The sequence below is a fragment of the Sturnus vulgaris genome, chromosome 38, assembly GCF_052056855.1.
Source record: "Sturnus vulgaris isolate bStuVul1 chromosome 38, bStuVul1.hap1, whole genome shotgun sequence".
Taxonomy (NCBI): domain Eukaryota; kingdom Metazoa; phylum Chordata; class Aves; order Passeriformes; family Sturnidae; genus Sturnus; species Sturnus vulgaris.
This window is the reverse complement of record NC_142280.1, coordinates 25,217-47,628: the sequence shown is the minus strand read 5'-3', so window position 1 is coordinate 47,628 and position 22,412 is coordinate 25,217. Positions and strand designations below refer to the sequence as shown.

At 52.1% G+C, this 22,412-nt stretch overlaps 1 protein-coding gene and 1 long non-coding RNA gene across 2 annotated transcripts; one reads left to right on the top strand and one right to left on the bottom strand.

Moving 5' to 3' along the window:
• The first annotated feature begins 1,606 nt into the window (after positions 1-1,606).
• LOC148220442 (uncharacterized) lies at positions 1,607-5,241 on the top strand. Its single transcript, XR_015798803.1, has 2 exons — positions 1,607-3,474; positions 5,069-5,241. It is a non-coding gene; the product is annotated as an uncharacterized LOC148220442 (long non-coding RNA).
• Positions 5,242-5,516: 275 nt separating this feature from the next.
• Positions 5,517-14,174, bottom strand: LOC148220441 (uncharacterized). The gene is made up of 4 exons (XM_088155405.1): positions 14,093-14,174; positions 13,823-13,908; positions 12,932-13,049; positions 5,517-6,265 (listed from the first exon to the last, which is right to left on the bottom strand). The coding sequence occupies exon 4, from the start codon at positions 6,236-6,238 to the stop codon at positions 5,750-5,752; it is 489 nt and encodes a 162-aa protein (XP_088011531.1). The 5' UTR covers positions 6,239-6,265; positions 12,932-13,049; positions 13,823-13,908; positions 14,093-14,174; the 3' UTR covers positions 5,517-5,749.
• Between the last annotated feature and the right edge of the window lie 8,238 nt (positions 14,175-22,412).

Here is a 22,412-nt window from a genome sequence, read left to right as displayed (position 1 = left end):
CATGGAGGTTTTTGTCATCACTTCTGTCTCAACTGCAGTGAGTGGTGACTCCAATGTGATAGGCAATAGCCCGGCTGTGGGGATAGTGGTGGAGTTGGAACCCCAGTGGGGGAAGATGACTGGGAAGAGCTGCCAGTAGTCGAGAGCTGTGGAGGTCCAGACCTTGTAAATAGAAGAACCTGCTGGGGCCTGTTGTAAATAGAAGATCCTTACAAAAAGAAGAAGCAGATGGAGATATAGGAATGTGATTTTCCAGAGAAAAAAGAGAAGGGGCTCAGAGCCATGGTCTGGATACAGCTGCAAGAGCTGCAGCAGAGACACCATGGGCAATGCCCACCAGGGAAGTGGCCGATCATAATTGGATGTTTCTGCCACTCTTTCCCAGTCAGGCTTCCCTCAGCCTCCAGCAGTCAATTCCTGCAATCCTCCCGTCACCCTGGCAATGGACACAGGATCTGTCCCCACATGTCTCAATGGCATTAGGGTATACTGTGCACCATTATCAATAAACACCTCATACTTTTGTGGCTCTGATGTACCAAGCCATTGGATCCATACCATCCAAAAGACCCGGCTTTCCCATGCCTCTACCTGGCTAGAGGCAGGGCCTCTCTAGCCCTGGTTATTATTTCTTTCCTGGGGATAAATACCAGAGGTTCCTTCAAGGGGATCTGACAGATCATCCTCCCTTCTGTAATACCCTGCACCTCAGTCATGGGAGGCTGAGGCTACCTTCACTTTATCAGAGCTCCCTTAGTTTGTGTTTCCCCCCCTGAGCTGATGCATCCGAGCTACCAGGACAGAAGTGGGTTTCCCATTCCATCCCCATGGTCACGCAGAAAGAACCACAGGTCAGCTCATGGGGTGTACCCTCTCTCTAGCTGGGGGACATTGGGCTCTGACTTTGAGGCCTGTGACTCGCACTGGTGCTACACTGATCTTCCTCATCTCTTCCCTCATCTCCTCTTTAAACTCCTCTTTGAGTTCCTTAATCACAGCAGAGACATGAGCCTACATTGGGCCATTCATCATACTCTCATAATTTCTAAGTTTGTTGGTGACAAAACCCACTGTTTCTCGGCTGCTGTCAGCACTAATCATTGCAATAAAGGTGGTGTATTGAGATGGGCCCAGGTCTGCCAGATTCCACAACATCTGCCCTGTGCACCTTGTCAGGGTCATTGTCATGCTGTCCATCCCTCCCAAAGAGCACCTCCAGCACTGCCACTTCTCTCAGCTGTTGGATCCCTTCCTCAAGGGTCTTCCAAGGCATTCTATGGTGGTGCTCCTGCAATCTCTCTCTGTGGACAAACCTCTCTTACACTCATTAAAAGCCACTCCCAGAGGGAAAGGGGCCATGTTGGGCGCCAAAAATCTGTCCTGGTTTGAAAAAGGACGGGTGTGTGCTGTAGAAGAGCAGGGCCTTCCCTCGAAATGGAGCTAATAAATCCCTCCCTCTGAATTAGTATACTTTTGGAATTATGGGGATTTCAGGCAAAGATATGGGGATAGGAATAACAGTTCTTTACTAGTACATATATATACATATATATATATATATATATATATATATATATATATATATATATATGTATATATGTATATATGTATATATATATATATAAAACAAGGTAAACAAAACAACAACAACTAAGAAATTAACAACAAACAGACAACAGGAACCCAGTAACACTTCTGGTTGTGGACACCTTTCCCCTCTGCTGCAGTTACCATCCCATTTGGCAGTCAGTGCCAGCTGGCTCCCTGTGGGCAGGGGCAGATGTGGTGATCCCGTGTGGCTGCAGGAGTGCTGGGGGTGATGGCAGCTGTGTCCTGGGTGGGAAGGGCGGAGGAGAGACTCTGCTCATGGATCCTTGGAGGCAGTGTCAGTCCCAGTGCTCCAATAGGTTGTGTGGAGGTGGCAGGCTGAAGCAGGAGAGCGTCCGACCGGGAGGGTGCAGAGTCCCACAGCCGAGCTCGCGGCATTGGGATGGCAGGGCGAGGTTTTCCAGTGGCCGTCCTTCTCCGAGCCAAACGAGCGAGAGAGCGAGCAGCTGCCCACACCTCTCCTTTACCTGCCCCGATCTCGCGGTGTTCTCCTTCTTTTCCCCCATCCTCCCTGCCCTACGAGAGAAACTCCAGAAAGGGTCAGGGAGACTCCCCCTATCACTAGCCATCTTAGCATGTCAATGGGAAAAAAATCCAGACAGCAAGGCGAGGGAAAAAAAAGAAAAAAAACCAACCCCCAAGAGAAACTTAACCCAAACATTACTGAAACAAGCCCGCATTGGCTGCCTGTCACTGCAATGTCGCTGTTGACGTGTCCCTTTACCCAGTCATCTCTCTGATCATGTGGTGTCCACGCATCTCCCCGTCTCATCACTGCATCACACACGAGGTGACCACCAAGCCACTCTCCGGCCATCTGACCCACAGCTGAGCCCTTCCAAGAGTGCCCGCACCCGCAGGGAGCGCAGGGCTGGATTTGGCCGCCAGAGAGTTGGTGACCCTCGTGAGATCCTCGGTGCATTTAGTTCCTACAGGAATGTGGGGACCACTGGGAAATGATCTGCATGCCTTGCAAATTGGATGTTCTTCCACCGCTAGCCTGGGGTAGGATCTCTCCCGGTGCTCCTCTCAACTCCCGGGTCTCTCCTCAGCCAATCAGAGAAGGCACCAAAATAATTGAGCCAATCAGAGCGCGCAGCGCTGATGACTCCTCAGGCAGTCCCAGAGCGCCCAGAGCTCCTCACCTGGACTCCACCCGCGCCCCGCCCTCAGCGCCCCCCGCCAGGAGAATTTGGGGAGGGGGAGGTGTCAGAGCCTGCCCGTCGCTGGCCATGGGGCGTGTGTTGGCAGCTGGGGCCCTACTGGTGCCACTGGGAGCCCCCCGGGCTGGGGTCGCGGAGCTCTCGGGTGAGAGGGAGGGGCGGGAAGGGAAATGGTGGGAACGGTGGACAGAGAAAGGGAAATGGGGAGGTGGGACCCCCAAACAGATGTTGAGGGGGCTGCTGGTGACTGGGGAGTGTTGGGAAAGGGGGAGGAAAATAGGGAGAAGCGTGGAAAAGAGGAACTGGGACAGCAGGAAGAAGGGTCCCATGGCGGCCGTGGGGCACTGGGGGTGCCGAGTCGCGGTTGCCCCGGAGCTCTTGGCTACTGTGGGCTGCTGGGGGGGCACCTCCGGACCTGTGTCCTGCACACACAGCGCTCTTCCAGGAGATGGTTTAGTCCGAGTGTCACTTCATTCACGGCACCGACCGGCTGAGGTTCGTGGAGAGGAACATCTCCAACCGGGAGCAGTTCCTGCACTTCGGCAGCGATGTGGGGCTGCACGTGGGGACACCTCCTTTGGGGACAAGGCTGCCAGGCACTGGAACAGCGACCCGCAATGGATGGAGTACAGACGGGCTGCGGTGGACAGGCACTGCCGGCACAACTACGAGTTGTCCAGCCCGTTCCTCGTGGAGGGCAGAGGTGAGCGTGGGGCAGAGCGTGTCCCCTCGGGCCCTGCCCTGGGAATGACCCTGGAACCCCTCAAAACCTCCCTGGGAATGACCCGAGACACGTCAGCCCTTCTTGTGCCCATCCCCGGGGCCTCCTGCCCCCTCACCCCAAGTGACTCCGGTTGCTCTCCCAGTCCATCCCAGTCTCTCCCAGTGTCCTCATGGTCATTCCCAGTGCCACCAGAGTCCCTCCCAATTCCTCTCATTCCACAGCCATTCCATTCCCAGTCCACTCCCAGTATGTCTAATTCCAATCCCAGACCTCCACCCTCTCTCCCAGTGCACTTCCAGTCTGTTCCAAGACTTTTTAGTCCAATTCCAGACTGCTACGCTCTCTCCCATTACCCCAATCCACTCCACTCTCTCCCAGTGTTCCCCTACTCTCTCCGATTTCATTCCCAGTCCTTCTCAGTGCCACACCAGCCCTCTCCCATCTCCCACTTCCCCCTAGTTGATCCCAGTGTATCCCCACTCTCTCCCAATGCCCCCCTGTGTCCATCTCGCTGGTTCCCTCGAGCTCCAAGCCCGGCCCCGGCTGCCTGCTCTGCTCCGTGATGGATTTCTACCCTGCCGACATCCAGCTGAGCTGGTTCCAGGGCCAGCAGGAGCTCTCGGGCCACGTGGTGGCCACCGACCTGGTCCCCAATGGGGACTGGATTTCTACCAGCTCCTGGTGCTGCTGGAAACCTCCCCCGGCACGGGGTCAGCTCCAGCTCCAGGTGGAGCACGTCAGCCTGGAGCACCCCCTGAGCTGGCACTGGGGCACGGCCCGGACCCCACAGTGTGAGGGGAGTGGGGGAGGCGCTGGGGGAGCTGGGAGAGGGATTGGGCTGTGCTGGGGTAACTGAGAGAGAGTTTGAGATTAGCCTGGTTTAAACTGGGAGAAGGGATTGGGGGTCTAGAATGGCTGAGGAGTTTGAAGGATGTTAGGGGGGTGGGATGGGGTTCCAGGGATCCTGGTGGGCACTGGGAGGGAGTCTGGGGATGCTGGGTGTAACTGGGAGGGATTTGAGTGAGCCTGGAGGAGCTGGAAAAAGATCAGGAATTGGAAAGCAGGGGTTGGAATGAGATTGGTTGTGCTGGGAAGAGACTGGGAGGGGTCTTGGTGAGTCCTGGTGGGGCTGTGAAGGGACTGGGAGAAGGTTTGGGGGTCCTGGGGCAGCAGGGAGCAAATGGGAGGGGGTTATGCCATTTTGAGAGGGACAGGAAGGGCTTTGGTGGATCCCAAGGAAGCTGGGAAGACATTAGGAGAATGTTTTAGGGAGCTCTAGGTGGGCTGGGGGAGATTGGGAGGATTCTTCGAGTGGCTTGGAATGTCCATGAGAGGTTTTAGTTGGTCCTGACCCCTGTGGTCCCCCAGAGATGCCGCCGGACGCTGCCCACAGTAAAGTGCTGATGGGGATGGGGGCTCTGTGTTGGGCTTCGTCTTCGTGGCACTGGGGCTCAGCTACTAACTGTGCAAGAAGGAGAGGGGGGGTCCCGGGGGTCGTGTTCCCCCTTCCCCAGTGTGTGTGCTCCTCCTAGGGACCGCCAGCCGGGGGTCACCACCTTTTCTCTGCCCACAGAACTCCTGAGCCGGCAGTGTCTACAGCCCCTCCCCGTGGCCTCGGACCCAGCCAGGATCCCACGCTCCGTCCCCACGCTGATTTTGGGAGTGTAGTGCGTCCCCTCCAACCCCGCTGTTACTCTGTCCAAGCCAAGCTGCTCCCAGCGCTCCCAGTAAAGCTTCCGAGTTATACCAAGTTGCATATACTTGGGGGCGGGACTTGGGGAGGGACTTGAGGGGGACCCCGCGGGGGGATCGTGATTGGGCGGGGAGGGTGGGGTCCAGGTGAGGAACACTGGGTGCTGCGGGTCTGCCCGGCAACCGGTGAGTCATCACAGCTGCTCTCTCTCATTGGCTGAATCTTCTTCATCGCATTCGCTGATTGGATGAGGAGAGGCCCGGGAGTTGAGAGAAGGAACAGGAGAGATCCCGCCCCGAGCACCGGAACGGGAACAACAGACCCAGCCTGGGCACGGCGAGGGAATTTATTACCAACCAAATCACAGCAGGACAAGGAGAAGGGAGAGAAATCTCTCCAACCCCTTTCCCCACCCAACGGAGATCACCGGGACCACGGGTCACCAGGGCTCTGCTCAACGGGGGTCACTGGGGATCATCCAACACCGATCCTCCCATGGGGGATGGAGCTGGAGCTGAGCACGAAGCTCTTCCCACACTCGGAGCACTCACAGGGCTTCCCTTAGTGGTGATTCCGTTGGTGTTGGGTCAAGTGAAAGCTCTGTGAGAAGCTCTTCCCACACTCAGGACATTCGTAGGGCCTCTCCCTGGTGTGGATCCGCTGGTAGTCTGTCAGGGCAGAGCTCCACCCAAAGCCTTTCCCACATTCCAAGCAGGTGTAGGGCAGTTCCCCTGTGTGGATCACTTGGTGATGCAACAGGCCTGACCTGTCTCTGAATCCCTTGCCACATTCCTCACACTCGTAGAGCTTCTCCCCAGTGTGAATCACCTGATGCTGAATCAGCTTTGATCTGTGGCTGAAACCCTTCCCACATTCCAAGCACTTGTGGGGCTTCTCTCCTCCAGGAGGCTTCTCCACCAGCTCTGAGCTCTGCCTGGATCTCTGGCCGCCTTCTCGGCTCAGGGAGGGTCTTTCCTCCTCGCAGCTCCCTGGGATGGGTTTGCAGCCCCTCCTCGAGAGGGATCTCTGGGGCTTTTCCTCCTCCTCCATCTGCCCAGGTCTTTGGGATGAAAAATCCTGGTTTGGAGGAAAACAAAAGAGAAGAGGGCCTTAGGCTGGGGGCAGCTCGGGCTAGGGCAGCGCTGGGCTCTCGGCCGCACTCGCTCCCCACTGCAGCCGCTGCCGCCACCACAGCGCGGGGGGGCCCGACCTTGGCGCTCCCCCCCTCCCACCTCCCCAAATTCCCCTGCCGGGGGGCGCTGGGGCCCGGGCCGGGCGCAGGTGGCTCCAGGTGGGCAACGCTGGGAGCTGCGGCTCTGCCCGGACACTGCTGCGTCATCACCGCCGCGCGCTCTCATTGGCTCAGCGCTGCCCGAGGGGCGGGGCTGCACCAAGCCGGGACACCCTGCTCCAGGGGGGATGGCCCCAAAACGGGGGACCCCCATGCAAGGAACAACAGCAAAGTGTCTCTACAAACACATGCTGCGAATCCGCTTGGACACAGGGCTAGCGACGTGGACATAAGGAAGGGACAGCAGAAGCCATCAGGGTCAGAAAATGTCATTAATTGACCACACAGACTGCTGCTCAGCCAAGGTCCTGCCCAATCCATGAACTCCCAGAGGAAGAACAAAGACTTAACAGAGCCATGAATATCGTTAGCTATTCAAAAGTGGGATGCATATTAACGGGGGGGGGGAATTCAGCAGGTGCATTGGCATGTCGGTACCTCTCAAGTACTTCAGCCAATGGGAAAAGGGAGACGGAGATGCAGCTGGAAAAATTAGGATGAAAAGGAGACTGTGTCTACTAACAATTGCAGAGACCCCATGGGAAATGGCCCATGGCCTCTCCCTTTCTTTATGAATGAAATTACTTTTACAGGACTCCTCTGTCTTCTTTGTGCACAGAATCCTCTGGTGATGTGAATTCTTCCACACACCTTGGGGCTCGGCCCGAATTTCTTCCCCCATCCAGGGCGGGGGCAGTGAGTGGAGCTGAAGGTGCCTCACCCAGTTTGGGTGATCGGCTCCCTTGGGTGGCGGCGGCACCGGGCATGGATTGGGTACCCGAGAGTGACCAAGAGACAGACGAGTGACAGATCAGAGGGGGCTGGGAAGAGTCGGCAGCCAGAGAGCACTGAAAATCTCAGCAGTGACTACAGTGGGATCTTCGGGGACTAAACATGGCAGGGCATCCATGGAGGATAGAAAGGGAAAGCCAGGAAGGGCTCCCAGCAAAAGGGGTGATGATCCCAAAATATCTCTGAAGGGTCCCTTGGGAGTATATTGAGGGAGTTTGGACATTCCCCCAGAGGTAATCAAGGACATGGACACCCAGGGAGGCAATAAGGCAAGTCCAGAAGGGATTTAGACAACAGAGGATGGATGGTGTCGGTGTGCTGGGAAGGGATTGGGTGCAGGGGAGAGTGCAGGAATATGGTACAGGCAAGAAGAAGCAGGAGGAATCTATGTGGGAAAAAAGATGAAGGATGGTAAAGAGGAAGAAAAGAAAAATACTGAGGATGGGGATGTTTTTCAGCCGGCCCTTCTCCTCACAAGTTGCCAGCTGATCCAGATCCTTTGTATCCCCGGTTGCCAGGACAGGCACACAAGGAGGTCAGGATTCCAGGGGGTTTCTCTGTGCTGGGCAGCGGCAGGAGCGGGCGCAGAGGTGCGGCACCGGGAGCACGGGCTGGGGGCCTGTGGGGAGCTGCGGGGCCGGGCCGGGGCTGTGGGGCAGCCGGGGCTCAGCGCCGGGCGCTGCCTGAGCCCAGCACCCCCCGGCAATTGCAGGCCCGGCAGTGGCCCCCGGCCCCCAGGAGGCTGCGGGACGCCCCGGCCGCTGCCCGGCCCCGTGGAGCTGCCGGCCCTGCCCGCCGGGGGGCCGCGTTTGGACACTGTGGCAGGACAGGCACCGGCTCTGGGATACGGGCTGGCCACGGCAGGGACAGCACAAGGAGCAGGACAAAGGATCAGCTGGGAAATGGGGATTGGACGTGCAAGCATCCAGATTAGCTTTTAAGCATTTTGTTTGGGTCACTGCAGAAAAGAATGATTTAGCAGAAAGCTCAGCAGCTGTCAGAGGATGAGCACCCCCAGGCACTGAGGGGGCTGCAGGAGGGGCAGAAGAAGCCCCTGGAGCAGTTGGTCACAAAGGCACAGCCGGGGAATGCAAGAAGGGATGAGGAAAAGGCCAAGGGGAAGGCAAAGGTCATGGCAGAGTTTCTACAGCCCCTGAGGGATGAACCCCAGGACCCAAGGGGGCCCAAGCACCCAGAGGCTCTCACATCCTTACACCATTTTGAATCAGGAGCCCTCCTCACACTGCCACTATTCAGTACTTGATGTCAAAGATGCTTTCTGGGGATGCCCACTTACACAGGATGGTAAACTGGATTTTGCCTTTGAGTGGGAACAAGAGGTAGAAGGAAAAATGAGAAAGACATGGACGGTCCTTCTGCAGGGATGCACCAGCCTTATTGGGGCAAGCCTTGCAGAAAATATCACAAGAATATATCCCAGCCCCAGGGATTGGGTTAATGCAGGATGTGGATGACTTGCTGCAATCAGGGGGACAACAAGTGGTAGAAGAAGCCTCTGTGAAATGGCTGAATATTCAGGCTAAAAAGCATCTCTGAGTATTTGAAATAAAAGTGCAAATGCTGGAGAAAAAGGTTAAATATTTGGGACATACTTTTACTGAAGGTTTGTGGTGTATTGACCCAGAGAGGGACCAGGCAATCTCAGAACTAACATTAACCAGCACTAAAATGGAGCTGGGACAACGCTGAGGACTAATAGGGAATTGCACGACATGCATTGAGGATTCCCTGTTCCAGCCAAAATATTGTATGACTTTTTAACCCCAGACAGCCTTAATATTATTGTATGGACATAAGAAAAAGAACAAAACTTGAAAAAATGAAAAACCAAAGTGATTGACGCCACAGCCATGGCTCTACCAGAGTCAGAAAAGAAATTGGAATGGGATGTGGATGTTAAACAGGGTCATGCCAAAGGAATTTGGACTTCCCGGCTGCAGGAGCAGCATGGGAGGGCACCACTGACCCTGCACTGAAGGCAACGCAGCAGCAGCCAGGGCTCCACATCGGGCCAAGCCCCTGGGCCTGCCCACAGATCCTCTGCTGAAATCCTCTGCCTGGGCACCCTCCTTTGGTATCTCCACACACTGGGGCCAATCCTTGCTGCCACTGCTGGAGCTTCGCTGCTTTCTGTGCCTGCACTGCCACAGCTGCTGGGGAAGACAACGGCACAATTCCACTCTGCCTCTCAGTTACACTCACACACTGGGCTGCCTGCGATTCCATGGTCAGAAAATATACCAAGTCTAATTTTAAAAATCTATTTCTCTACTCAGGCTTCGTGTGCCTTTGCATTGGGGAAACGAATTTTAATGAGAATGTTCCTCCACTCAATAGAGATGAGTTTAACATCTCAAGAGACTGGGAATAGCCCAAAAGATACTCACAAAGATAAGGACCATTAAGGCCCATCAGCAAACATCAAGGAACACCCACCCCAGACACTGCCCCTGGCATAGTTGGAGATGCCTGGTCTGCAAAAGGCTGAAGGAAATCCAGGAGTGCGAATCTAATTAATATAGAGGGGAAGAAACCCGGGTCCGATAGGAAATTAAATATTCAGAACTACACAACTTGGAAGCAATGAACATAAAACCAATGGATTTCTATAGGTTTTGGACTGTAAAAAGTTAAGGGAAAATCGAGTAAAACTCACATCTCATGGAATGATATTCTCTGCACACCCGGACTATGTATGGCTGAAATTATTTCTGTTGCACATCCTGGCCAGAATCAAGTAATGCCTTGATTCTCTAACAGTAGAAATGGTGTTGAAGACTTTTGGGTCCTCCTGCAGTTTTGGTGACAAGATTGCACCATTAGAATATTTTTTCTTAATAATCCTACTTTTATATTTTCAGTTAAGATTGGGCCAAGAGTGTGAGAACCACGTTTTAGTGCTAGGGGAATAAGTAGAAAAAATCTTTATTCCTTTGGGGACTTTTTGTGTATGTTTATGAGTGCTGTTAGTGATGGCAAAATTTTGGTATGGAATTTGTAATGTTCACTGTTAACCTTTAGGCTGCATTTGGCAAAACCAGAAGCCCTGTAATATTTAATAGAATATTGTTTTAGAAAGAGACCAAAAAAGAAGAGCAGCGGGAGGGGGGAGGGGAGAGAGGAAGAATATGTGAGTCACCTGATGGGCTTTCAAGAGGTGCTTGAATTGGGGAAAAGGGGGTTGGATCCCCAGAGGTAGCAGGAGGGACCTGGAGCTGTCCGCTTTGAAACTACACCCCAAAAATACTGAAAAGAAGGGATTCCTCCCAGAAAAAAAGCTGCCAGGAGCTGTCCAAAAGGAGTGAAAGCGGGGATTGGGAACCCGAGATTGAGCAGGAGAGGCCTGGAACCCCCAAAAGCAAGCACGGGTTAGGGGGTTTGATGTTGGAGTGATGATTGGGAATGGACCAAAGAATGGGGGAAAAGAGGGAGCTGGGACGCCCAAAGATTGGGGAGGGGGCTGGGAAACCCACATTGAGTCGTGAGGGGTCAGTAGATTTGGGGAATGATGAGAAAGGGGGGAGAGGGGAGGGAAAGGTGGAGTTGGGATGGAACAAAGCTGGTTCCCTGTCCCTTAGCAATCAATCCCTGGAGCGATTATCTGCGGCTTGGATGGGGGGGTAAAATCCGCACTGGAGGGGCCCCCTGCCCATCCCAGTGTGTCCATCTCGCTGGTTCCCTCGAGCTCCAAGCCCGGCCCCGGCTGCCTGCTCTGCTCCCTGATGGATTTCTACCCTGCCGACATCCAGCTGAGCTGGTTCCAGGGCCAGCAGGAGCTCTCGGGCCACGTGGTGGCCACCGACCTGGTCCCCAATGGGGACTGGATTTCTACCAGCTCCTGGTGCTGCTGGAAACCTCCCCCGGCACGGGGTCAGCTCCAGCTCCAGGTGGAGCACGTCAGCCTGGAGCACCCCCTGAGCCGGCACTGGGGCACGGCCCGGACCCCAAAGCGCCGGGAGGGGCTGGCAGGACACGGAGGGGATTGGGGGTCCTGGGCTTAACGTGGACATCCTCCCTGGGAACCCTCTTCCCTCTGTCCCATCTCCCTTTATACCCCCTCTCCCACCCCTTTCCCACCGGTCCCGTTCCAGCCCTGCTCACCCGAGAGAGGTCCTCGCCGGCAGCCGAGGGATGGAGGAGAAGGAGCAGGAGAGGGAGGACGAGGAGCGTGAGGAAGAGGAGGGGTAGAGGAGGAGCAAGAAGAGGAGGAGGAGCAGCGAGAGGCGGCAGCCCGTGCGTCCATCGCTCTCTGGATCTGCAGCCCCTTCGCGCCCGCAGTATCGGCCCCCCCGTATTGTGTAGGTGACCGGGGAGGGGGACCTCGCCCCGAATATCTTGGGTGGTCCTGGCAGGGTTTTTTTGAGAGGGGGAGGGATATTTGGAGCTCACCCGAAGTATATTTGTGGCTGTCTCTTTTTTTTCGGGAGACAGCGGGCGGAGCAATGTTTGCATCTTGCAGGGCTCCAAAGCTGTCCCGAAATCCCCTTTTGGGGGATCCTGCGGGGTCCCCGGGTGGCTTTTTGGGGCTGTCTGTGTGGCGGCTGCAGACAGAGCCCCGGCGGTGCGTGGGGGATGGAGGTCCCCGGAGCCCCGTGGCGATCGCCCGGGACTGGCAGGGCGAGGGGAGCAGCCTTGACGGGGGGGGAAAGCGAAAAGGGGAGAGCCCCGGGAGTGCTGGAGCCTGAAATGGAGGCCTGGAGAGGGGGGACCCCGAGAGCCAGGAGTGAGGGGAGCCTGGAGAAGGGATGAGCCTGGAGAGGGGGAACCCCTGGGATACCAAAGTGGGGACCCCAAAGCCTCCCAGGGCTCTGGCCACGCCAGGGGCTACAAGGCCACGAGGCCGGGGCTGCTCCGGGCTGCTTCCAGGCTGTCCCTCTGCTCTTGGGTGCCGGGGGTGGCCTCATTAATGCTCTCGGTTTCATTTTTGTGTATTTTTAATCCCTCATTTGGCAGCTTGTAGAACTTATCTTGAAATTCAGAGGTCAAGCAGGATTGACCTTCACCTCTGGTCCCACTTTGTGCAAACACAACTTGTGCCAAGGTGGGTGAACTCATCACCTCAGCTTTTCACTCCAGAATATCCCCTAATTATTTCCCTGTAGATGAACTCAGATCCACTCCTCACCTCCACTGGTCATCCAAGCGTCCATTCTGTTCCCCACAGGCCCTGGGGGCCCCAGGGAGCTCCCTTGGCCTTTCTCCTGTCCCTCTCCAGCCTGAGGCCGCTCCTCCTCTTGCTCCCTCCGGCTTAATCCCGCACGGAGCCTCTCCGCCCTTCCTGGCCGCCTGCTGCCGAGGAAGGAGGACACAGAGAGTCTCGAGTGCTGAGCCCTCCCTGCTACCCCTGCAGAGCCTTGGCCGCGCTTCCCAGGGGCCTCAGATTTCCCCGACAAATTGTCTGCTGGGCTCCCTTCCATTGCCTCAGCAATCTCCTCAGAAATGCCACCTCACTCCCCTTGACATCTCCTCACATTTTCTTACACAAACAGTTCTTGTGTCCCCTCTAAATGACCCCGGGTTTTCAGCTAAATGAATGGCATGACCCGTGGCCACTGCCCATGATTCACCCGACCAAAATCAAGAGCAAATGTTGGTTGGGCTTTAAGAACTTGAAATAACTTTGAAGCAAAAGAGATCACCTTTTTCTTCTGTTTATTTTTTTCTTTCAGATGCCGGACTTGCCTCTGTGGATGCGTGCTTAACTCTTGCTGCAGGGGACTGTCAGGCCTGAATGGCCGTGAGTTCGTGTTCTTCTCACTGGGGAATCAGAAATTATTATTAATTAGACCACAGAAATGTTTTCTGAAACCTTTCCCCTTTCCTGCCCTTTGCTGGTACATCTCCTGTTTGTGCCTTTGAATTTACAGCTGTTCCCTGATGGCCCTGCCTGACTTCTGTGCAGCTCCTAGTTGGGAAAAACTGTGAAAACGTAGGGGGTACAGAGGTGAAATTTTTAGCTGGATTTTTCTAAAATTTCTAATTCTACTGAAATTATTTCCAGTTCTCCAGTGAGAAGAGCACGAACTCACTGCCATTCAGGCCTGACAGTCACTGCGGGAAATCTGACACAGTATTAATAAGTAACCTTTCCTGAGAGCAGTCATCATCCCAGTCCTCCAGCCTTGGCAAATTTTTTGCAACCCAAGTTCTAATCCTTAACCTAAATTTCTGTCAGCTTTTGTTAGAAAGATACCAGACAGTAAATCATACAAGAGAATTTAAAAATTGCACAAAGAATAACAGGCCCAGACCAAACCTAACCACCCCCATCACTGCTCCACCCCAGTTTTGGGAGAAACAGTCATATAGTTTATAAATACTCTCCTTCCATGCTATTCAGTCCTTCACTGCACATCCCCAGAGAGGATTCACTCCACCTTTTGTTCCTAACAGCACCTCTCTCTCCAGTACCAATCCCACTTGCCACAGGCACAAAGGGAGCAGACCTAAGGCAATGGTTCCAGAAGCAGTGGCAATCCCAAGTTCCCTGTTCCCTGGATTGCTCATCCGAGCACTCCCAGGAATCTCACCTCAGCCCAGACTCTCTGTCCTCAGAGGGAAACACAGCCTGACGGGACAAGGCTCTGGCACCCCATTTCCTCTTATTCCTGCTGAACTGGAAAGCCACGGGTAAGTGCAGTCCCTCAGACTTTGCACCCCTGAACACCAAGAGAGCTGGAGTTTCACCCAGATCCCAGATTCCCTAGGCAGTTAATCCCAGCAGGGAGGAAAAGAGGAACCCTGCATTCTCTGAGTTACCCCACATCATGGGCAGGACCAGGAGCCCTCCAGGCACAGACCTTTGGTGCTGAAGCCTCTTGGTTTTGGCTGCTCAAACACCACAGCTCTTGGCAAAGATGGGAGGAGTGTAATGATTTTTCCTGTCCTGAAAGAGAGGAGGAAAAGAAAATTAAGTCCACTGCAGAAGGATTCCAGCTCTCACACTTCTGCTCTGATGCTCGCTGTGGGTTTTTATCCATGACAGGGGACACCAATTCAGAGTGCCCTTCTCCAGCATTTTTATTCCTAATTATTTCAGATATTAAAAGGATGCTAATTTTTCTTATTGCATTCTTTCCTTAATTTGAACAGAACCATTTTCATCCCAGACCCCACTTGTCCGTTATTCAATCCTTTAACACTGGACTTTGCACAAAGGGATACCCGTGGTGCTGCATCACAAGAAATCCCAAAGAGAAACCCCCTCCAAAACCTGACAGAGAAAGGTTTCAAGGCACTCCAGAACACAGACAGATGTTCATACCTTGTCAGGCCAGACCAATTCTGTCCCATCCACCTGAGCTGTGCAGGTGAGGCAAAGGCTCCCCTTCCTCCTAGGGAATCACTGTGGTCTGAGACCACAGATATCCATCCTGGGGAGCACCTGGAAACAACGTGGGAAAGGCAAAATGAGAGTGTTTTCTACCAGAAAATGAGTAATAATAATAATAATAATAATAATAATAATAATAATAATCAAAACTTCTGGACAAATTTAGTAACATCACTTTCATATGATAAATACAGGCCATGCCCATCCTTCAAGCCCAGGTGAAAACAGGAAAGAGAACTACAGGAAAAACAGAGTCCCTTATTTGGATGTATTTCCTAAAGACCACATTGTATGCTCTTTGTTTCTTTAAAAGAATGGATTACTGGTAAAAAGCATCTTGGGCCCATATTTTATCAGCCACAGGCAGGACAAGGTGAGCTACATCTGGAGAGCCAGGGAGATGCAGGACCTTGGCACACCAAGGATAAGAGCAGGGGAAGCAGGGGAGGTGTGGGGGGGAGAGCTGGAGAAGTGAAGGAACAGGCATTTTCTTGTTCAGATTCATCAGTGCTGGGAACTTGGAAAACACATGGTGCTGCGTGCATCGAGGACATAATGCCCATGATTTGGTTGTTTTCCTTTGCTCATAACGCTTGGCTTCATCCCCTCTCCAGAGGAGCAGAGAATTCCTCCAGGGTGTGTTGGTTTGAAAGGAAAACCAGTGCGAGACTCCAAGTCAGTAATACAATTTAATAGGAGAAAAGAGAAAAAATAAAATACATGCAATAATATAAAAGAAACAGCCACCGACAAAGTCAGAAATACAACCTGACACCCTGTCAGTCAGGGTGTTGGTAGCAGTCTGTATAAATGGTGGCTGCAGTCCTCCTGGATGACAGATGTGATTCAGTTGAAGCAGTGCTCCTGTAGAAGGTGCAGTTTTCCTCCGAAGATCCAGCGATGATGTGGAAAAGGTCCAACTTCCTCTGGGATCCAGTGGAAAGGACTGCCTTCGCGTCCCAAACCCCAGTTTATTATCTAGGTAGGAAAGGCTTGGCTCCTGCCCCTGGTTGGGGCATCTCCCAATGGGATGATGTAATCTTATCAGTCACACAATAGGACTTAATGGCCCATTAACAGAATATATCTTTTGGGGGAAGGATGGGTTGTGAAAAGATAACGATGATCATCCCCCCCCCCCCCGATTTTGTCAGGTGGCACATCAGCAGAGGATATCTCCCACAGAGATAAGGATCACCACCCCTCCTACATTTTAACAGATGGTGATAGAATACACATTTTTACATTGTACCCCAGGACACAGGGTAAGGGTGAATCTGGTCCCACTCCAGGGATGTGTCCAGTAAAGGAGGGGAGTTGTTTAGAGGAACTAACTGACCACAAAAATCAAACCCATCAAACACTGAAATGGCCTACACTGAGCTGTAACACCAAGTGTTCACAGCAGGCAGAGGCACGAAGTGCATGCAGGACCAAGAAGCAGCACTTCACTCGGTTTTTCTGCTTACATGTATTTAATTCTGTTTCCCTTCACAGCTGCTATTCTGCCAAGGTCAGTTCCATTTTCAGAAGCCTATGTCACATGTAGTCAAGGCTGGAAATCCTCCCTTAGGATTTCCACATCACATCTAGATTTGCTAGGAAGCACATGCACACACAGATGCCCATTTCTGTGGTATGTCAGTCAGAAATCATGTAACCCAGCAACTTGCTCCTCACTGCACCACTTGGAAATACATTCAAAAGCCAGAAAAACCCCAACCAAACAACAACCCACAAAAAACACAGCTTAGCGCAGCTTCATCTCAATATTCTGCTCAGTGATGGAAAGAAAGGAGGAAAGCTGTTCTTCTAGTTCTGCACCAAGCAGTTTGAAACAGCCAATACTGTCCCTACCTGCAGCTCTGGCAGCTTCTCTCCTTCCTTCAGCCTTGCCCTGACTTCTGAGGGGCCAGAGGCACCACACAACCCAAAAGGATCAGCACTCACACCCACCGCTAGTACAGACATCTTCACGGTCCATCTTTGGCCAAACAAACTCCAGGATGTTTTTGTTTTCCTGACAGACTCGGCCAACTTCATTCCCATTTATCAAGGCAACAGACACCCTGTATGGCTCTGGGGTCAGAGGACCTCTGCTGGCACAAGAACCCAAGAGAAGATTGGAGGGAAGAATCCAAGAGCAAATTGAAATCCCAGATATGCAATGAAGGTCTGCTTCTGGCAGGTTCCTTGTGGCTTTTGGGGCTCAAGAAAAGCCTTTAGACCATAAAAACATAGGTGAAAACCCCACACCGAGCACTTGGCTTTAAAGATGTTGCACTTAACGTTACAGACAGAATTGCTTTGGGATTTGGCATTTCCTGCACCCACCCAAACACGTTAAAAGAATTAAGTGCAGAGTCCTGAAGCTCAGTTCTTCCAATCTTACTTTGGTGGTGTCACTTGACATACCTAAATCCACAGCAATACTTCAAAAAATGAGAAGCAACCCCACCCCCCTTCAGTTTTCCAGTTTAAAGGTCCTCTTAAGAACAGGTTAAAGAAAAGAAGAAAAGCCCAAGACGTACTATCAGCTAGTGTACCAACCACCCGTTTTCCATAGATTTTTATTACACCCAATGGCTTCTCAAAGAAAATAAATTTGTACCTGCAAAAACCTGTGGGAATTACTGCATTGGGACGGTCGGGACAAACTCAGGCACTCTCTGTATTCTGGTCTTGAAGTTGGCAGTTTATTTGGTAGGGTGTGGGTATATATGAGGCCCTGCTAGGAACTGCAGCTGCAGCTCAGAGCAGGACAGAGAGAGAGGGATAGAGCAAGAGTAAGAGGAGAGAGTAAGAAAGCAAGAGCGAAGGGAGCGTAAGAGAGTAAGAGAGATATTTTCCCGTTTACAATACAATAAATCTATGTTGAATATTCTAATTTCCACTAACCAGTCTAATACAAGATACAAATTCTCTAACATTGGCATGCAACCGAAAGGAATCACTATATTACCATGTTTTACTGCTTTTCTTATCTCTCAATTTTATCTGGGACCCTTCCTGGCATGCCTAGGGAGGATGTCTGTTTGCTTTTTGGTATTCGCAGCATCTAACATTATCTAAACAAAGGGGCCTTCAGGCATTCAGTTGCTTTCAGCCACACAGTCGAAAATTGCTCTCATTTCTATTTCGCTTATATTTTCCATATTCTCAAAGTCTTTTGCTAGGCACTCGTACTTATAAGGTTTCCCTAATTCATCCTTCCCAACAAAAACCCATCCAGGAGGGGCAGGTGTTTCTGAGCCCACACCTCGCAGGTAAAGGATCAGAGAAGGAGTAGCACAGAGGGATCCAAAAGTGCCCAAGAGGTTCAAGTTCACTGTGTTTGTGCAGTATTATTTGAAACCAAAGCTCTCTGCAGCTGCCCCAAGCCTGGAGTCAACAGAAACGAAATGAGCTCCCCCTCCTACCACATTTTCTGCCTTCTCTCATCAAGGGAGAATCACATCATGCAAAAGATAATAGAGAAGATGGTAACAGCAGTCCAGTGCCCCCAGGATGGCTGGCACCAGGGTTCATTCCATCCTCTGGCTGATGGAACTTAAACCCAGGTGTTCTGGGATTGAAGGAGCAAAGTCCAGTTTTGCCACTTGCCGTTCCACTCCCTCCCACGTTTGCAGAGCAGGAATATTGCTGGGTTCCGTATTATATCCCAAAGAAGCAGCCCCGGGAGTTCTGCTGGAGCTATTGGCTCACAGACTTCTACACACTTGATCAGAGAAATTCAACTTTTCTAAGCCAAATACTTGAGAAAAATACCACTATGATAATACAGATTACTTCAAAAAGTGAAGTGATCACTATGTCACCTAACAAACCACTAAAAAATACTTTTCAAATATACTGAGTCACACTACATACTTTCCTCTGTTAGAAAAAAAAAGTTTAAGAAGAAAGAGTCTTAGGTGTTACAAAATAAACTACTACCTGCTTGAAGACCAAAAAAGAGCTCCTCATCCTGGAGTAATTCCTTCACAGCAGCCCAGTCTCGTGTTAATTGTTTCAGTGTCGACTAGAGGTTCCAGGATATCGGATCTAAGTCTTCGACTTCTACCGGGAGTTCTGGTGCAATTGAAAACACCAAGAAGCGTGCGACCCTTCCTCTGAAAATAAAATAGATGTGAAGAACACATGCAGAGATGGCAAGTGTCAGGAGACGTTTACAGGCAAGAATCTCCTACAAATATGAGGTATGCTTTGGCATGCTTAGCATGTCCCTTTTTTCTACGTTTATTATATCAACTCCAGCAGTTTAGGATGCTAGGAAATTCAATGTGATTTAATATAATATTAGCCCTCAATTCTATCAGTATAAAAATATATTTGTACTTAGTATTTTATTCCTATTTTGTAGTACTATTCCATTACTACTGCAGCAGAAAATTTTACATTTTCCCCCTCCACTAAACTAATTAAAAATGAACAGGCCAACCCTATACAAAGAGGCAAATTATAAAGTTACAAAGATCAAATATTAATCAGAACAATTTACTTGAAATTACATTTCTGAAAATAATTTAAAATCGATTTAGAAGTCAAAAAGACAAATTGAGTTTGGAGAAGGCGTTTGGCACTCCAAGGGCAGCCAGGTTTACAGGTGGTGGCAGCTTGGGGCCGGGAGAAATCCTGGTCCATTTGGAATTTTAGCAGGCAGAAGCCTGATTTGGTGCACAGGTCCCTGGACACGAAGTCTGGCCCTTTTCCCTGTAAAACAAAACTTACTCTTGCCAGGTTCCTGAGATCAGCTACGAGGAGGCTTTTGGCACTCCAAGAGCAGCAGGGTCACAGCTGGATGCCGCTGGGGTCTGGGTGACACTGTGCTCCATTTGGAATTTTAGCATGTAGATGACTGCTCCTGGCCACAGGCCCCAGGATAGAATCTGATGGCCTTTTCCCTGCGAATCCACACTCACGCTTCCAGGGTTCCTGAGATCTGCACAGAGGAGGGTTTCGGCACCCCAAAGGCAGCCAGGCTTCTAAATGGTGGCAGCTTGGGGCTGGGAGAAACCACGCTCCATTTGGAATTTTGTCAAGCTGAAGGCCAGAACATGGCTCTGGACATGAATAGCGGTCCTTTTCGCTGTTGAACAAAACCAGAATAAAAACTTGGTCTGTTCTGAGTTTTAGCAGGCAGAAGCCCAGGCCCAGGCCCAGCATCACTGGACATGGGGAGTTGCCCAATTTTCCTGTGAAACAACACTCACCCTCCCAGGGTTCCTGAGACCAGTTAGGAGGAGGCTTTTGGCATCCCAAAGAGAGCCAGGATTACAGGTGGGGGCAGCTGTGGTATGGAAGCAATCCCGGTCCATTTGGAATTTTAGCAGGCAGAAGCCTGGTGGGGGGCACAGGTATCGGGACAAAAACTGTGGCCCTTTCCTCTGTGAAACAAAACTCATTCTGCCGGGTTCCTGAGACCAGTTAGGATGGGGCTTTTGGCACTCCAAGAGAAACCAGGGTTCCAGGTGGTTCCAGCTGTGGTATGGGAGTAATCCCAGTCCATTTGGACAAAGAAAACCTAAGACCCTCACCGAACTCCAGAGGCCCCCCTAACCCTAGAGATCCCAAAGCAAAGACACCCCCCAACCCTAGAGTGAGCCCAACCTGAGATGCCCCCATAACCCTAGACGCCTTCATAACCCTAGTTGCTCTGCTAATACTAGAACCCCAGCGAACCCTAGACATTCCTGAACCCCAGCGAACCCTAGACATTCCCAAACCCCAGACACCCCCCAAACTGTAGAGTCACCCCAAGCCTAGATATCCCCACAACAATAGACACCCCAAAACCCCACACGTAACCCCTAACCCTAGACCCTCAGCGAATCCTAGACATGCCCCTAAAACTAGACACACTCAAACTCTAGACACCCCCCAACCCCAGAGCCAGCCCAAGCCTAGACACCCTCAAAACCCCAGATGCTCCATAACTGTAGAAGCTCCACTAATCCCAGACCCCCCCACAACCCTAGACACCCCCAGAACCCTAGATGTCCCCCCAACCCTAAACTCCAAGCCAACTCTAGACAACCCCAAACCCTAGAAACCCCCGTAACCCTACAGTCAGCCCCAACCCTCGTCACCCCCAGAAACTTAGACACCCCCAGACCTAAGCCTAGACTCAGCCTAAAGCTAGAAGCCCCACAACCCTAGATGCCCTCAGAACCCGAGAAGCTCCTGTAACCCTAGACCCCCACATAACACAACCCCCACATAAGACAACCACATAACCCTAGACACCCCCTAAACCTAGAGCCAGCCCAACCCAAGATGCCCTCAAAACCCTAGACACGCCCAAAACCTCAGATGCTCCCCTAAAATTAGACCTTCAACAAACACTAGATGTCCCCATAACCCTAGACACCCCCAAACCCTAGACACCTCTTGAAGCCAAGAGCCAGCCAACCCTAGACACCCCCAAAACCTCAAATGCACCCCTAAAATTAGACCCTCAGCCAACCCTAGCTTCCCTAACCCTAGATGCCCAGCGAACACTACACACTCTCGTAACCCTAAACACCCCGCTAATCCTAGACGATCCAACAACGCTAGACCCTCAGTGAACCCTAGGTGTCCCCCTAACCCTAGACACACCCAAATCCCAGACATGCCCCCAACCCTAGAGCCAGCCTAACCCTAGATACCCCCACAACCCTAGACTCCCCCAGAATCCTAGAAGCTCCACTAACCCTAGACCCCCAGCGAACTCCAGACATCCCCATAACCCTAGACACCCCCCCTAACCCAAGAGCCAGCCTAACCCTAGACAACTCCACCACGCTAGACACCCCCAGGACCCTAGAAGCTCCTGAAAACTCAGAACCCCAGCGAACCATAGACACCCCCATAACCCTAGACACCCCCCTAACCCCACAGCCAGCCTAACCCTAGACACCTCCAAAACCCTAGACACTGCCCTAATGCTAGACCCTCAGTGAACCCTAGATATCTCCCTGACCCTAGATACCTCCAAATCCTAGACATCTCCCTAACGCTAGAGTCAGCCTAACCCTAGACGCCCCCACAAACCAAGATGCCCCCAGAACCCTAGAAGCTCCTCTAACCCTAGACCCCCAGCAAACCCCAAACACCCCCATAACCCTAGATACCCCCCTAACCCTAGACACTCCCCTAACCCGAGTCCCTCAGCGAACCCTAAATTTCCCCCTAACCGTAGACACCCCCAAATCCTAGACACCTCCCTAACCTTGGAGCCAGCATTACCCTAGACACCCCCACAACCCCAGACGCCCTCAGAACCCTAGAAGCTTCACTAACCCCAGATCCCCAGCGAACGCCAGACATGCCTGTAACCTTAGAAAATCCCCATAACTCTAGAGCTAGCCCAACCCTAGACACCACCAAACACTTGACACCCCCCTAAGCCTAAACCCCCTTAACTCCAGACCCTCAGCGAACCCTAGATGTCCCCCTAATGCTAGGCATCCCCAACACTTGCCACCTCCCTAACCGAAGTGAGCCTAAAGCTAGAAGCCCCCACAAACCTAGACACCCCAGAAACCTAGAAGCTCCCCTAAACCTAGACCCCCAGCAAAGCAGAGACACCACCCTAACCCTAGAGCCAGCTCAACCCTAGACACACCCACAACCCTAGACGCTCGCAAAATCCCAAACGCTCACCTAAGCTTAGATCCTCAGTGAACCCTAGATGTCCCCCTAAACCCTAGACACCCCCAAACCTTAGACACCCCCCAACCCTAGAGCCAGCCCAACCCTAGACACCCCCACAACTCAGATGCTCCATAACCCTAGAAGCTCCC

Excerpts from the sequence above, each read along its gene's own strand:
- LOC148220441 (XM_088155405.1), bottom strand. The coding sequence starts at position 6,238 with ATGGAGGAGGAGGAAAAGCCCCAGAGATCCCTCTCGAGGAGGGGCTGC.